Source organism: Marasmius oreades, chromosome 9 (genome assembly GCF_018924745.1).
Source record: "Marasmius oreades isolate 03SP1 chromosome 9, whole genome shotgun sequence".
NCBI lineage: Eukaryota > Fungi > Basidiomycota > Agaricomycetes > Agaricales > Marasmiaceae > Marasmius > Marasmius oreades.
This window is the reverse complement of record NC_057331.1, coordinates 2,484,922-2,497,774: the sequence shown is the minus strand read 5'-3', so window position 1 is coordinate 2,497,774 and position 12,853 is coordinate 2,484,922. Positions and strand designations below refer to the sequence as shown.

The window sequence follows — 12,853 nt, the reverse complement described above, 5'->3', positions numbered from 1 at the left end:
TGACCTTCCGGCGAGTTGAAACCGATTCGGGGGAGCATTGGATTAGCCATGGAACGTGTAAAAAGGGTCAGTCATAACTATCTGTGAGAGTGTACACCTTAGACGCGTCGTAATTTTTTATCATTAGGTGGTGAGATGGGTACACGTGAAAGGTATATAATTTGAAGTACGGCTTAAAGGATGCGAGTTTGACTAGGGACTATATCCTCTGTCCTCGAGCTCCGCCTGGACTCTTTCTATCTAGACTACAATGCGTATCGAGAGCCTCGAGATTTAGCTGCATGATAAGTAGAGTTATCAGCCGTAACCAAAAAATGCAATGCAATACATACTGCAAGATCATATATTCCGAGTCTGTGCACGTTTTCTTGCGATTTTCAGGTCAGACTGGAAGTACTTAATACCCAAAAACTCTCCCACATATACTCTTTTTGGGCTTCTGGTTCTATGTACGTCACATGAATCAATCTCCGGCCTTGGATGGGTAATACCAACTCAAGGTGCAAACATCAGAACAGATGAACTAGAAAGTGAAATCACCCGAAGCTTATCGCTCGAAGTGCCAAACGGCGCCGTAACAAAAAATACAGGAGGCACAAAGTAAAGAATTCTTGATCACGAAAGGGTAGAGAAAATTCTATTCTATACCAACGAAGATGGTGAACCAGGAACCACCAGTCCGAGATGATCCTCCAAAGTCTGCATCCTCTCCGCCAACGCCAGCAGAAACTGGGAGGAAGGTAACCGTTGTGTCGGGGGACTCAGGCCATGTCCCATTGAGCTCTCTCTATATCGCGTAAGAGGGAGCTCATAAGTCTACCGCATTCGTGATTGGTGCGGTTGGTCAGGAGGGTGCATTATGCATTATGACTTGATGTCACGGACAAGATGTTCTATAAAAGGTTACTTTATTTTCGCTTTTTACAACCCCACACAACGAAAAAAAAGACTTGTTGTGGGCCCTGAGCCGATGGATGTGTACTGTACGTCGCGTAGCTGATTCGAACCGCGACTCCACTCCGACGCCCTTTATTAATAGTGTGCTGAAATGTCTGTGATCAGAAAAGAAATAGCTGTAATCCGTGTTCGACTCACAGGGTTCTGCTCGTCAAAAACTTCCCAGCCGGAAAACGGGGTTTAGTTCTCGACTACCAAACTTCGAGGGTTCAACGAATACTAATCGGAAGTTTGAATATGAGTTCAATGAATGAGAACAACTCCTCCTCACCGGACTCAATGCTCAAAATCGGACTCGTGTGGCCAGAAGCGCCGGTAAAAACGCCGTATCTTTCACGACTCGCATGCTCGAGGTATATGCAGCCAAGGATGCCATGATTGGCTTAGCATCACTGCTCATTAAGTATTGGTGCAAGTATCAGTAAGGCCAAGAGAAGCCGAAACTGGTTAATAAGAACGCACCCAACGTCAGCACGCAGGACTGCTTCACTCCCATCGTCTTTAATAGATATTATGTCGACGTAAGTCGACCCTAGAGCAACGCCAAAAGACTGGATGAGAGCTTCTTGGATAGATTGGCGGATTTTTAGCTCGGAGTTTGGGGGAAATGGGGGGTAAAGGGAGAGAAGGATGTAGTGGTATCTAGACATAGGTGCCAGAGTTCGAGATAAGATGCGACGCAAGGTAAAATCGGTAAGATCAAATAAATTGATGTCACGTGGTGATTCGTTCTTTGTCCGTGTCCCTCATCTGAATCTTGTCAGAATCTTACCATCTCTAACGTTCTATCTCTTCTCGTACAAGGCTATACCCCTCAAACCACACCTTATTAAGTGTAGAATTGAACGAAAAGATTCACTTTTCATGGCTTTGTACGTTCGATTTTGTCTTTGTCCTCACCAGGCCCCGGTACAAGTTAATACTTCCTCCTGATGTTATCCGTTTTCTTCTTTCCCTATCGACGGTACGTTAATGGTGACTTCACATCATTGCGTGGAAACCGGATATCATTCTGACATCACTTTTCAAAGCTTGAACGTTTACTTCATCAGAATTGACCGTACGTTGGACCTGCCAGGTCAGGTAAACCTCCGAAACAAACGTGGCATATCCGAGGTATCAGTCCCTTATAATGAAGAATAACACTCTCACCGGCTAGTGTGATGTGTGGGGATCGCAGACGCTGAAAACTATTGAATGTTTTGAAAGGTGTGTCCTTGTTCTCTTTCAAGACATGCATTCAAACCATTTGTGACGTCCCTTATGTAGATAACGTCCAGATACACGTCCAGACCCTAGATATGAATGCAATTGATTTTCAATTCGCCAGGTTCGTGTCCGTTTCTGTCCTTGGCTCGCAGATCAGGTCAACCATTACGTCGCTTCCCACTAGCTACTGAGATCGGGGTAACCCCACATACATACGCATTTTTAAAAAAACCTTCCATTATCAGGTTCGCCGATAACCTGAAAGTTATGGGTACGTATGTGACTCAATGAAAATTAGAGGATCGGAGCTCGGGGTCGAGTCTAGATTGGCCAGTGAAGGCACCATAGGTAGGGGAGCAGGACGCAATTTGAATTTGACCCTCTCGGCGACTTGTTGTGGGGCGCACGGAATTGCTTGTTTGTGGCTACTCTGCCTCCCGCGGCTCCTCTTCATTAAGGTTCCCAACAATACCACGTCGCGATCGGAGGAGTGGTTGAGTCTTTGACCGGCTCTTCACCACGACGCCGTATCCCCCTCAGCTACTACGGGCCGCTGGCGCATGCTCTCATCCCCCGCAGAAAGCTAAACCGAATCAGGGAGTGCGGACAGGGACGCTTTCGATAAGCGGTTGCAAGGACCAAGCAAGGACCAACGTCGGTCAATGGGCGAAAATAGGCGAATATGTATCAGGAACTTTCCGGAGTTACTACGCCGCTAGACATCATTCATTATCTTTCTTTTGACCTCCCACGGGCTTCCTCCAGGCCGACCGCGTGGTTGGTTTCATATCGCGAAACGTACTCCTTTACAAAGAACGTCTTTTGTCGTCCGATACCAAGAACAATACCAAGAACGGTACCAAGAACGAACGAAAGGACCGAAGACAAATTCAACATAAACCTATCGTGCTATCAATACATCATTTTTTCAACTCATTTTTTTTACAACATCTTGCAGATACACGGCCGACAGAATGTTAGTCCCCTCAATGCATGCAGTTCAAAGCTGAGCGTTGGGCGCCTGCGAGCCACCCGACTCGGATGTCGCCTGGCAGGCTCACATAGAAATGACACAGAGTGCCGTTTCCGTTCTTTCGCCCCTCATACAAAAAAGCTCACGTTTGAGATTGCCACAGGTCGTTTCCCCGAATGTGTAGCCTGAGACTATGCAAGAGAATGGGTTGCTTGTCCACTTCTGAATGGATCCGGAAGCCTTGCGGTGAGAGTACCTTCATTGTGGTATGCAAGCGGATATCGTATTGAATAATTTGAATATTGATGAGCGACAAGCTGTATACGAGATATCGCGTTATCCTTCAAATTGCAGAAACGTAACGAAGGTTCACCTCCAACGCCGACCTCAAATCATCAAGGTAGCCTGTGGCTTGAACTTGAAGCCAGTCTAAACTGAATCAGGACTCTCAGCGACCCACCCCGGTCAGGTGATTTTCAGAAAACGGTAAAACGGTAAACGGATAAGTAGTTCTTTACGGCCACCAGGACCTTCCCGTCGTCCCGTGAGCTGGAACTCACTGCAAACTGCCGCTCGTCAGCATCTCTAAACCAAATACCCCGTAGTCTAAACCAAATCGGGGGGCAGGGGGGGTACAAAGCAGGGACAAGTTTCATGGATTTTCGGAGCCGGGTGATTCCGTTTTTTTTGTGTTTGTTTTTCCCCCCTACAATTGCGTTACTTGGGGGGTACAGAGCCTTCAAGACGCCGACTAAGCCACTTAAGCCGATCAAACGGGATCGGGTTCTGGGAAATCAAACATCGAATACATCGAAATCGCGGCATCTTCAAGGGTTTTTTTGGGTCGCAGCTGTTGGGCTGCTTTCTGGTACCGGTTCCTGGGACGATTTTTTCAAGGGTTGTGATTCCTGTATGTAGACTGGAAGCATCCCTGCACGTCTTTACGACCAAAGCACCCAGGTAGCGTCAAACAATCGATATACTCTGATCAGGGGGGATGACGCGGGGATCAGTACTAGTAAAAAAAGCCCCGAAATCATGTCCCTAGGCTATGGATTGAGGACATGATGCATGATGTGTTCAGATGAACAGATCCTCTTCCGCGAAACTCATTTCAATGAAAAAGACTTGAGCGCTAATTTATAGCCATCAAATATCTTTACTCCGTCTCTGAAATCTCAACTAGGGACACTCGATGGCCCGCAACTAATGGTTCTCTACTTCTCCAGTTAAAAACCACTCCGGCCCGATTTAAACAAAGTAGTAGGCTCTCAAACGTTGACCATCACCATTCCTTTCATCTGTAAACTATCATACATAATTAGCTTAAACACTCGTGTACACCATGCAAAGAGTTCTTAATCGCGATATCGCCGGGGCGACGTTTAAGTCTATGTATATATCTATGAAACCGAGAACACCACGATGAACGGAGGCTTCATGCTGTCATTTGGCAAGCACATCAACCGCCGCCAAAGTGATGATACCCGTTGTTCGTCGCAATTCGTCCTTCTCCGGTGCATGGCCATTATCATTTGGTTAATGCTAAGAGTTCAGGACCCCAGACATTTACGTGGTCTGTGAGGGCCAAGAGGCAACTAATGCATAAGTATGAATGTAAGAGCTGTTGAACCGTCGGGAAGCTTGACAACCCACCTGGCACCAGGGTCCTCGGATAACTGTGCCAGCAAGCGTCTAGATTTGACGATACTAGTGACTTATTCATTCAGAACCTTGCGAAAAACAGAAACAGCTCCATGGGGGAGGGGAGCATTGGAAACAAAGTGGCCAGCCCTGCTTCACTTTGCCCTATGTCAAAGATCCCAAACTTTACTGAATTATGAATTCGAGTATCGCCCCCTCCCCCCCCCTTTTCGTATTTACTATTGGGCGTGGGTGGCTAGTGATACCGTATACGTACGTGTTGACCCTGCAAAAGAGTATAAGAACCCGAAAGAAAAGACTCCCGGTTGTACCATTCGTTCTACACGACTCACCTGAAGAAAAAAAGACCTCTATCTCCATCTTTTCAATCAGTCAACGATCATCAAATGTCTTCTCTACAGGTTCGTTCAGAATGTTTCTGCACCGACCTCCTTTGATCCAACGAAACTCACGTTGAACGTTGAGCAGAATGAAAACGCCAATGGTCAAATGCAATTCGATACTCCCCGCGTACCCCGAAGGACGCCAATGGCCTGTCAATTTTGCAGAGGTTCGAACGATCGTGTTTGATTAATAGTCCCTGCTACCAGCTCATCACATCCCACAAAGGTCGTAAATTGAAGTGTGACGGGGGTCGGCCGTCCTGTTCGAATTGTGATCGTAGAGGCTATCCTTGCGTCTACACACCGGTGTAAGCCCCCCACCCCTCCCCCCCATGATGAAGAATTGAAATCCCTGTTTCAGGTCTGCGGAGCAAAAGTGAAGATAAGACGAACAGAAATCAAAAGGACTAGCGTACCACTGAGCAACGTAGTATACACCCACCTCCCCCCCCTCTCTCCCCACTCCCGCTGTGAGATTATGTAGCCATAGAGTTTCTTCCCTTATTTCCCTTTCATATCGCATCGATATTTGTTCGTTCATTAATAGTTCCTGGACAACGTTTTCTTCTTTGTTATCATAGAACCTTGATATATATGAGTTGTCTGTCGACTGCTTGAATTGACGGAGAGCGGGAGGACATACGTTTGTCAAAAACGCCAGCCAAGCTTGAAGCTTGAGGCCTTGAGGCCTGATCCGCAGCATGCGCATTTTTTTTGTATCAAGATCCTCCCGCTATGTTTTTCATTGCTTGAATACTGAAGAAAACGTTGCGTCCGTGCTGGTGACCACCTGGGGTGATAGGTAGCACTTGTCGGATCTGACAGTCCGTGAGGACCATCTCTTCGAACCCGAGGTTATGTTGAGATCAGCCCGTTGAAAGAAGGTCTAGCTTTGATATCGCGTAAGATCGTCGCTTGAAGGCATCGAGAGAGAGGCTTTCATGAATCACGAAGCCTGTTGGGTTTTGCTGTGTTGTCCGTGTGTCCGTGTGACGATGCTTACACAAGATTATCGCCGGAATAGCCGACAGTCCCTTTCCAGAAACCACGACGTTGAAACGAAAACGTTGCAGCCCGCGAGTCTTGGCACAACTCTGCGCGTCCCGAAGTTTGTTGAGGGTCCGACATTACAGGAAATAGCACGTACCTTATTCAATGGACCCTGTTCACGCAATTCCAGGCTCTCAAGACGTCTTTTACATTCCAAACTTCGTAACCGTAAGCCGGGAACACCATGTTTTGACCCACACTTCAGAACCATATTTCTGTTAGGAGGATGAAGAGGTGTATCTCGTAAAAAAGGCAAGTCAATCAATTCACTTTTGAAACTCGCTGAACGGGGGGCATCTAGATACTCGACTCACCTAAACAGAAGTGGAAGAACCTTGCAAACCGCAGGTAAGCTTTTGCGTCGGTCCGGTTTTTTGAATACCGTCGATGTGTCTGTTTCCACAGATTGCAATTACTAGGTGCCACATTTATATTGGTATTTAGCCGCTGGGGACTCAACCGTTGGGCACACAGGCGGCCAATTGACCGCAAAGAATATTCTGATATCGGAGTCATTCCCGTCTTTTATTGACAAATAGTGGGGCTTCCTGTTCCTCCCTATGTTTTCCTTAAACCCATTTCACAGTCCTGATATCATCACACGGCTCAAGAACACAGGCGCGTTCCAAACTACCCCACACGGCGCTCCTAATCATATAATCCTAAATGAGGTATTGTCCAAGATCCTTTTCCTTTTCAAAATTCGGTTTATAAACGAAGAGAACAAAAGTATCTTTCTGGACAGGGAATAATGGTGCGAAAGTATCCATCTCCACCCCAACGAACGAAGAAAAACCGTAAAAATATTCATATAATAATAATACTCATTGTTTCCGCCTTAGCCTCATCAAGATGGACCTGCATATCATCCCGTCGTCGCAACCATTTCATTGGGCTCACACACGATATTTCACTACTCCAAATACAAGTCAGAAGAGACCACCGAAGAAGACGCCGACTCGTTCTCCATGGGTAACCAAAGTCATGGACGCGCCGTCGATCCCCTACCGGTTCTCTCTGTTCTCTTGGAACCAAGAAGCGTGGTAATCACGACCGGAGAATTCTACCTTTCCTATCTACACGGGTGAGTTCCGCGGAACTCTTTACTCAACTTATTCACCCTATTCAACACAATAAATTAGCATAAACGAAGTATCAGAAGACGTGATCATCCAAGGAGAAGGAGAAGGAAATCAGGCACCTCGAATTAAGGTTTCCGAGACATCTGTCGGAATCGATAATTGGAAACTTGTGGATGGGTGCACGTACAAGGATGTTTTGCAGAGTGGTGGTAGCTTACAGCGGGAGACGAGGTACAGTTTGACTTGTCGAGATGTGGTGAGAGTGTTTCGTGCCACTGGAGCTTTCCACTGAGCTAGCAAACCCCTTTTGTGTTTTTTTGTGTGTTTCTTGTTTTTTTGGTGTTTTCGGGGGTTTCGCTCCGCTTTAAGCTTCCCCCAGCATTACCTTTACTCGATTGAATGTATTGATTTGGAAACGGCGTTTTGAAGATGAGCTACATAAGGTAAGACCGTGGAGGGTGAAACTGACAGATCGTGTCCTTTGAAACAAAGTCATTGACAGGATTCACATAGGTACAAATATACCTTGAAGTTGCACGAAACTAAGGTAAGTAACAGCCAAGAACGAACCTGGGCCTGATCTATGACTGCAATACATAACATGTTCTATCGTGTAATAGTCATCTATGACAGCAATTCTTCTATCGACCCCAACCGAATACAACACTATATCAACACGGAACCCCACCCTACATCTGCTTGGACAGCAATATCCGATCAGCCAAAGCCGTCAAATTGGCATCAGCCACAATAACTTCCGGAGCATATTCAACATCGAACGCTTGCTTGATGACAGTACATATCCTCTTAGCCTGCCTCTCTGACCAGAAATTGAAATCATCCTGGTCTCTGCCGTTATCGTCTCCGAAGTCGTTCGGTGCCCCAGTTTCGGTTTTTGGTCCAGGTCGGCAGGATGGAGGGATCAATGCAGGATCCGAGTCTAGGCATAGGGGTATCGTCCGCATTAAACAGTTTCGTACCGAGGTCAACGTGAGCTCAGATGGTTTGTCAACTACATTGTGAGGCAGAACGTCAACTTGTTGTCAATAAGAAGTAACAGGACACGAACCATAAACCTCAAACGGCCCATCGATACTCATAACATTGTACTTCCCATCATGATGATATCTGACCTATCAGCCCTCTTCAGTCATCCAAAAAACCTCTAAGCATCAAAGTTTCCACTTACTTCATAACGCCCCGCCTGCCAGGGCAACGTATCGCCTTTAAACGTGACAACACCGCTCTCTGATTCTTTTGGCGGCACCTCAGGTCGATCTTCCAATCCAAGAGGGACATCACCATCCCATTCTTCGTCATGTACAGGCTCCCACATACTCATCGATGAAGTATTGGTGACCAGTGTTGATTTGTTCGCTCCGACCTAAAAAAAAACGGAGAAATAACTTCAGCATCGAATAGATAAATAACAACCAACCCTGTAAATCCCAATCCAATCCTTTCGAGAGTGCATATGTGGCGCTTGCCATCTCACTTGGATAGGTTCCCCGATACTGAATCTTAACGATCCCTCAGAACTCGGTAAAATGATCGCTTTGTACTTGGACGTATCGTAAGACGACAAATCATTGGCTACCCGTCTACCAAAAAGAAATATGAAAAAATCGTCAGCCTCGGAAACAAAAAGCGAAAGAAGATACTACGAACGTAATGACTAGCTTCTCTCTTGACTGTTGCAGAAGAACCTTAGTTTCTTGAACGACTTCCGAGATCTTCGGTCGAGCTAACATGCCCATCATATCCATCCTTAGTCCTCCGAATGCGACAAAGGGAAAAAAACCTCACATTTGGCCAAGAACTCCTCAACGACATCCGCAGTCTCTTCCAACACTTTGTCAAACGTTCCCTTAACCTCCTTAGCCACCCTCTTAATCTCAGGCCCATGTCGTCCAGCTCGAGATTCAAGAATCCTAGCATTCTTACTAGCAACACTCTTGATGAACTTGACGAAACCCGCCTCTTTCCGAAGTGTATCGCCATATAGTTTCCGCATATGCGGGCTGAAGGGGAAGAGGTAGCAATTTCCCCAATTCAGCATTTGTACTGTTGTGCAAAAAAAAAAAAAAGCTCTACCCACTTTTCTACACTTCTCAAGAACCACCAATGTGCAAGGTGCCTTGTCACCGCCAAACAGAGCACGAGTTTACTCCCCCCGATAAGACTGAACCCAAACCAAGCAGCACCTCCCATCATTTCTGGATTATTGAGGAAACTATGGGGATCACGAAGGGTAAGTGGTAAGTACCCTCGTCAGTCTAGGGCCAGATAACACGAAATTCGCAAAACTCACCGATAGATACCCGAATACTCCAGATGAGAAGGAAATTCTTCCATGAAAAAGTCACCAAAGAACCATCCTAAGCGAGGGACGAACCATCAGTGCTCAGCGGCCACCCAAAAAGAGGAAGGGGGGGGGGAAACCTACCAAAGACGCCAAGAACTTCGTACGACTCCAATGATGCCCAAACATGTAAACCAATGAGAACCTACACAGAGTACAAGAGGTAAGCAATGGCGGCAGTAATAAGTAAAAAACCAAACAAGACCTACAATGCCAAGGGTATGGCGTAGCAACTCATGTCCGACCGTCCACTCACGAGGAATGGAATAAGTCTTCCATACCACACCCATAAACGCCACTAACATCTCATTCGTCAACCAGTTTTCAGAAAGAAAAAAAAACCATGTACCGACCATTCGTCATACAAAGACTCAAATTATAAATCGCCTTCCAATTCGTAAACGCTTCAATGGTGGCTCCCTTACCCCCATCATTCGTCTGATAATGATAATTGCTGATGAAACGCTTGACTAAAAACTTTGTCTCGCTCTGTGCACGAAGGAGAAGTCCAAGTCCAAAGCAGTGGAAAATACACCACGCGTATGCATGAACAAAATGGAACGCAAGAAGAGTATCGTCCGAAACGCGAGGCAGGAGGGCGAAGAATAGCGAGTAGGAGATAACGAGGAGGAGCATGAAATCAACGGCACTACCGAGGAGAATCAGAACATGTGTTGAACGGCGTATTAGGAGGATTGATAGACGCCTTACCGGAATGGATCGAAGTTTTTCAAAATCAGGGTATCCCTCCGGAAATATTTGTTCAGAAGGTCGTGTTGTGAAATGGCTTTCTTGTGTGGGGTGACCTGGCCGGATCCCGTTTGACTCGAGCCCGTCGAAGACGTATTCTGTCTGTGCTTTCTCTTTCTCTTTCTCGGAAAATCATTCGTTTCGACAGAGATAGAGTCATCTTCTATTTCAGTCTCTGTATCCAACTCAGAATCAGTCGCCGTCTCGCCCTCAGTCGCGGAGGGAGTTGTCAAGTAAACTGAATCTGTTGGAGACGCTGGCTTTGCATCGGGAAGGAGGATTGGGGTACGTTTGGCGATAGCCTTCGGTTTGATGTAGTTCCTCTGGATGTCTTGTCGTAGTGCCCTCTCATCAGAATGAGCTGTAACTGAACAATCATAGTTTGAGACTCACGAGGATTCTCGAAAAAGACCAAAAAGCCAAATTGAGCGGCATGTGCAGCCAAACTGACGAATAGAACACCATAGCTGCCCACTATCAGTGATAGGCCGTAATATCCCGCATAGCCTAAAGGAACTCAGACTTAGGAACATAAAACGGATATAGGTCACGAAGTTACAAACCAACAGAATACATGGGGTGCGGTGCCAGCTCGAAGACACCGTCAAAGACAAGATTGCCTCGTTGGAAGAAGCAGTCTCCCCAATACCAGCCGTAATCTTTGACCACGTCGTGAGCTTCAGTCTTGATCCATAGGTTGAAGGCGATGAGGAAAAGTCCTCCGAACCATCTACAGCAAGGTTAAGTTCCGAGCATGACGGAAAGTAAGGTGAACGTGCCTCATGGCGTGAATGAAGGTAGAAAGGCCATCCGGAACTCGGTAACACGAAAACGCAAACATGCAGTAAGCTACGAAATCACTAGGAGGACGGTCAGGACCTGTTTGTAGTTGCTGAATATGGTTACGTACTTGAGGAGGATGATGTCGACAGCCTGACGGAAAAGCAACCATGTGTTGTATTCAAGAGGCAATTCCTGGTGAAAGAGAGTCAAATTCTGTCAGTAAAAGCAGAAGAGAGACGCACATCGAACGAGTAGTCTTTGCCCATCTTTCCAGCCAACTGAGCTCTAATCCAGTTTCTCATCTCAGGACGGCGTTTCTCATCTAGCCACCCACGCGCTTGTACTTGGCGAACAATCCATTTTTTCTTGCTCTGCTTGGTGAGGGCCCAACCAAGACCGGCATCATAGGCAGCACGCCAGACGGCAAAGTACAACAAGAAGAAGACCTGGGACACCCGACGAGGGAAGATGTAATACAACGCGATCTGCGATCCCAAGAGAACGAGATTGAGAATGTCTAGATGACTTTTGGGATACGTGGGGTTGAGCAGTATGAGGCTACCATGTGTTACGGGTACTCTGAAGACTACGAAAATAAAAATAAAATATCAACTTCATTGATGCGACTAGCACATACCTTCGCCGCCGGGTGTCTTGCCCCAAACCACTTCTTCTCGTGCGGTCTTGTCTTCATTAGGATCGTCTGAGTGAGCTGTCTGTCCTGCTCGTCTTCTACGCAGCCCGTTTTGACCTGCCATGAGGGAAAGGGGAGGTGAATGACAGGCCAAGGAAAGCGGTCTTTTTCGCGACTTGAGCGCATGATTTCAGGGATGACCCAACCGATATTGTGCTCTGTTTGGCGGCGTGTCGGCGGCGATGTGCCGTACGCTATGGTGGACTTTACCTTTGAGCTCAGCGTCCTGGACAACGTCATGTCGTCTCCCACCCGCGTTCGACCTCAACAAGTGTGCTGCAATGGGCATTTGTACCAGGTGACCGTAATTCCGCTGTACTTCAGCGCTATTCAGTCACTGACATTGACTCGCGGCTTCTCTTCTCACATCGCTCTTACACACGACGTGTCCGTGAAGCATCTCGACTGAATCACTTGCACCTCCAAACTTGACATCGTCCTCCCATCAACTTGAAGGATCTACTGCGTAGAATCTGCTGTAAGTAGAGCCAGAAGTTACCTACGTTGCTCAGTTACCACAGATGGCCACAGATGGCAAAATCTACATTCCATCGTACCCTAATCCTGGAGAAATAATGAATATGCCAACCATGAAAGTTTTCGGTCCCGAGTCCGAATGCTCAGACTCTTGTGGAATCTTCAACTGGTTGACCCTGGTTCGGCGGGGAGGCTCAGGTTGGCCAATTGTTGGTGCCTTGTTCCAAGCTGATGCCTAATAATCAGATAAGATTACGGGCCTCGTGCCCGACTCTCGGTCATTAAAAAAAATTTCCCATCCCCTTCGTATCTTTTTCCTTTGCACTTCGAGCTGCAAGCGCCAAGCTTCATATCTAGTGAGTTGAACCTTTCAGGCGAGCTAGATTACTGATTGAAAGACGTATTATCAAGGTTTTGTCCATGATTACACATTTCGGAGAGTCTGGGCCCGGGGATCATATGGCATGC

The 12,853-nt window shown here is 46.8% G+C and overlaps 3 protein-coding genes across 3 annotated transcripts; 1 reads left to right on the top strand and 2 right to left on the bottom strand.

Annotated features, from left to right (window-relative positions):
• Positions 1 to 735: 735 nt before the first annotated feature.
• Positions 736 to 1,621, bottom strand: E1B28_013710 (uncharacterized protein). The gene is made up of 4 exons (XM_043158885.1): positions 1,420 to 1,621; positions 1,229 to 1,349; positions 1,096 to 1,176; positions 736 to 1,043 (listed from the first exon to the last, which is right to left on the bottom strand). Exons 1-2 carry the CDS (start codon positions 1,605 to 1,607, stop codon positions 1,241 to 1,243), a joined length of 297 nt encoding a protein of 98 aa, XP_043004240.1. The 5' UTR covers positions 1,608 to 1,621; the 3' UTR covers positions 736 to 1,043; positions 1,096 to 1,176; positions 1,229 to 1,240.
• A 5,584-nt stretch (positions 1,622 to 7,205) lies between these two features.
• E1B28_013709 (uncharacterized protein) lies at positions 7,206 to 7,611 on the top strand (the record flags this gene model as incomplete). Its single annotated transcript, XM_043158884.1, has 2 exons — positions 7,206 to 7,321; positions 7,380 to 7,611. 2 exons carry the CDS (start codon positions 7,206 to 7,208, stop codon positions 7,609 to 7,611), a joined length of 348 nt encoding a protein of 115 aa, XP_043004239.1.
• A 258-nt stretch (positions 7,612 to 7,869) lies between these two features.
• Positions 7,870 to 12,148, bottom strand: CHO2 (phosphatidylethanolamine N-methyltransferase). The gene is made up of 19 exons (XM_043158883.1): positions 12,119 to 12,148; positions 11,852 to 12,066; positions 11,457 to 11,800; positions 11,342 to 11,406; positions 11,211 to 11,291; positions 10,995 to 11,161; positions 10,825 to 10,938; positions 10,393 to 10,762; positions 10,035 to 10,330; positions 9,891 to 9,979; positions 9,766 to 9,826; positions 9,631 to 9,697; positions 9,418 to 9,552; positions 9,126 to 9,340; positions 8,988 to 9,063; positions 8,758 to 8,920; positions 8,509 to 8,703; positions 8,389 to 8,452; positions 7,870 to 8,331 (listed from the first exon to the last, which is right to left on the bottom strand). Exons 2-19 carry the CDS (start codon positions 11,970 to 11,972, stop codon positions 8,009 to 8,011), a joined length of 2,946 nt encoding a protein of 981 aa, XP_043004238.1. The 5' UTR covers positions 11,973 to 12,066; positions 12,119 to 12,148; the 3' UTR covers positions 7,870 to 8,008.
• Between the last annotated feature and the right edge of the window lie 705 nt (positions 12,149 to 12,853).

Coding starts and splice junctions, on each gene's coding strand:
- E1B28_013710 (XM_043158885.1), bottom strand. CDS start 1,607: ATGTCTAGATACCACTACATCCTTCTCTCCCTTTACCCCCCATTTCCC. Junction 1,350..1,419: donor GTCCTGCGTGCTGACGTTGG/GTGCGTTCTTAT, acceptor CTTAATGAGCAG/TGATGCTAAGCCAATCATGG.
- CHO2 (XM_043158883.1), bottom strand. CDS start 11,972: ATGGCAGGTCAAAACGGGCTGCGTAGAAGACGAGCAGGACAGACAGCT. Junction 11,292..11,341: donor GTCGACATCATCCTCCTCAA/GTACGTAACCAT, acceptor CCGTCCTCCTAG/TGATTTCGTAGCTTACTGCA. Junction 10,331..10,392: donor AAAAACTTCGATCCATTCCG/GTAAGGCGTCTA, acceptor TCTCCTCGGTAG/TGCCGTTGATTTCATGCTCC.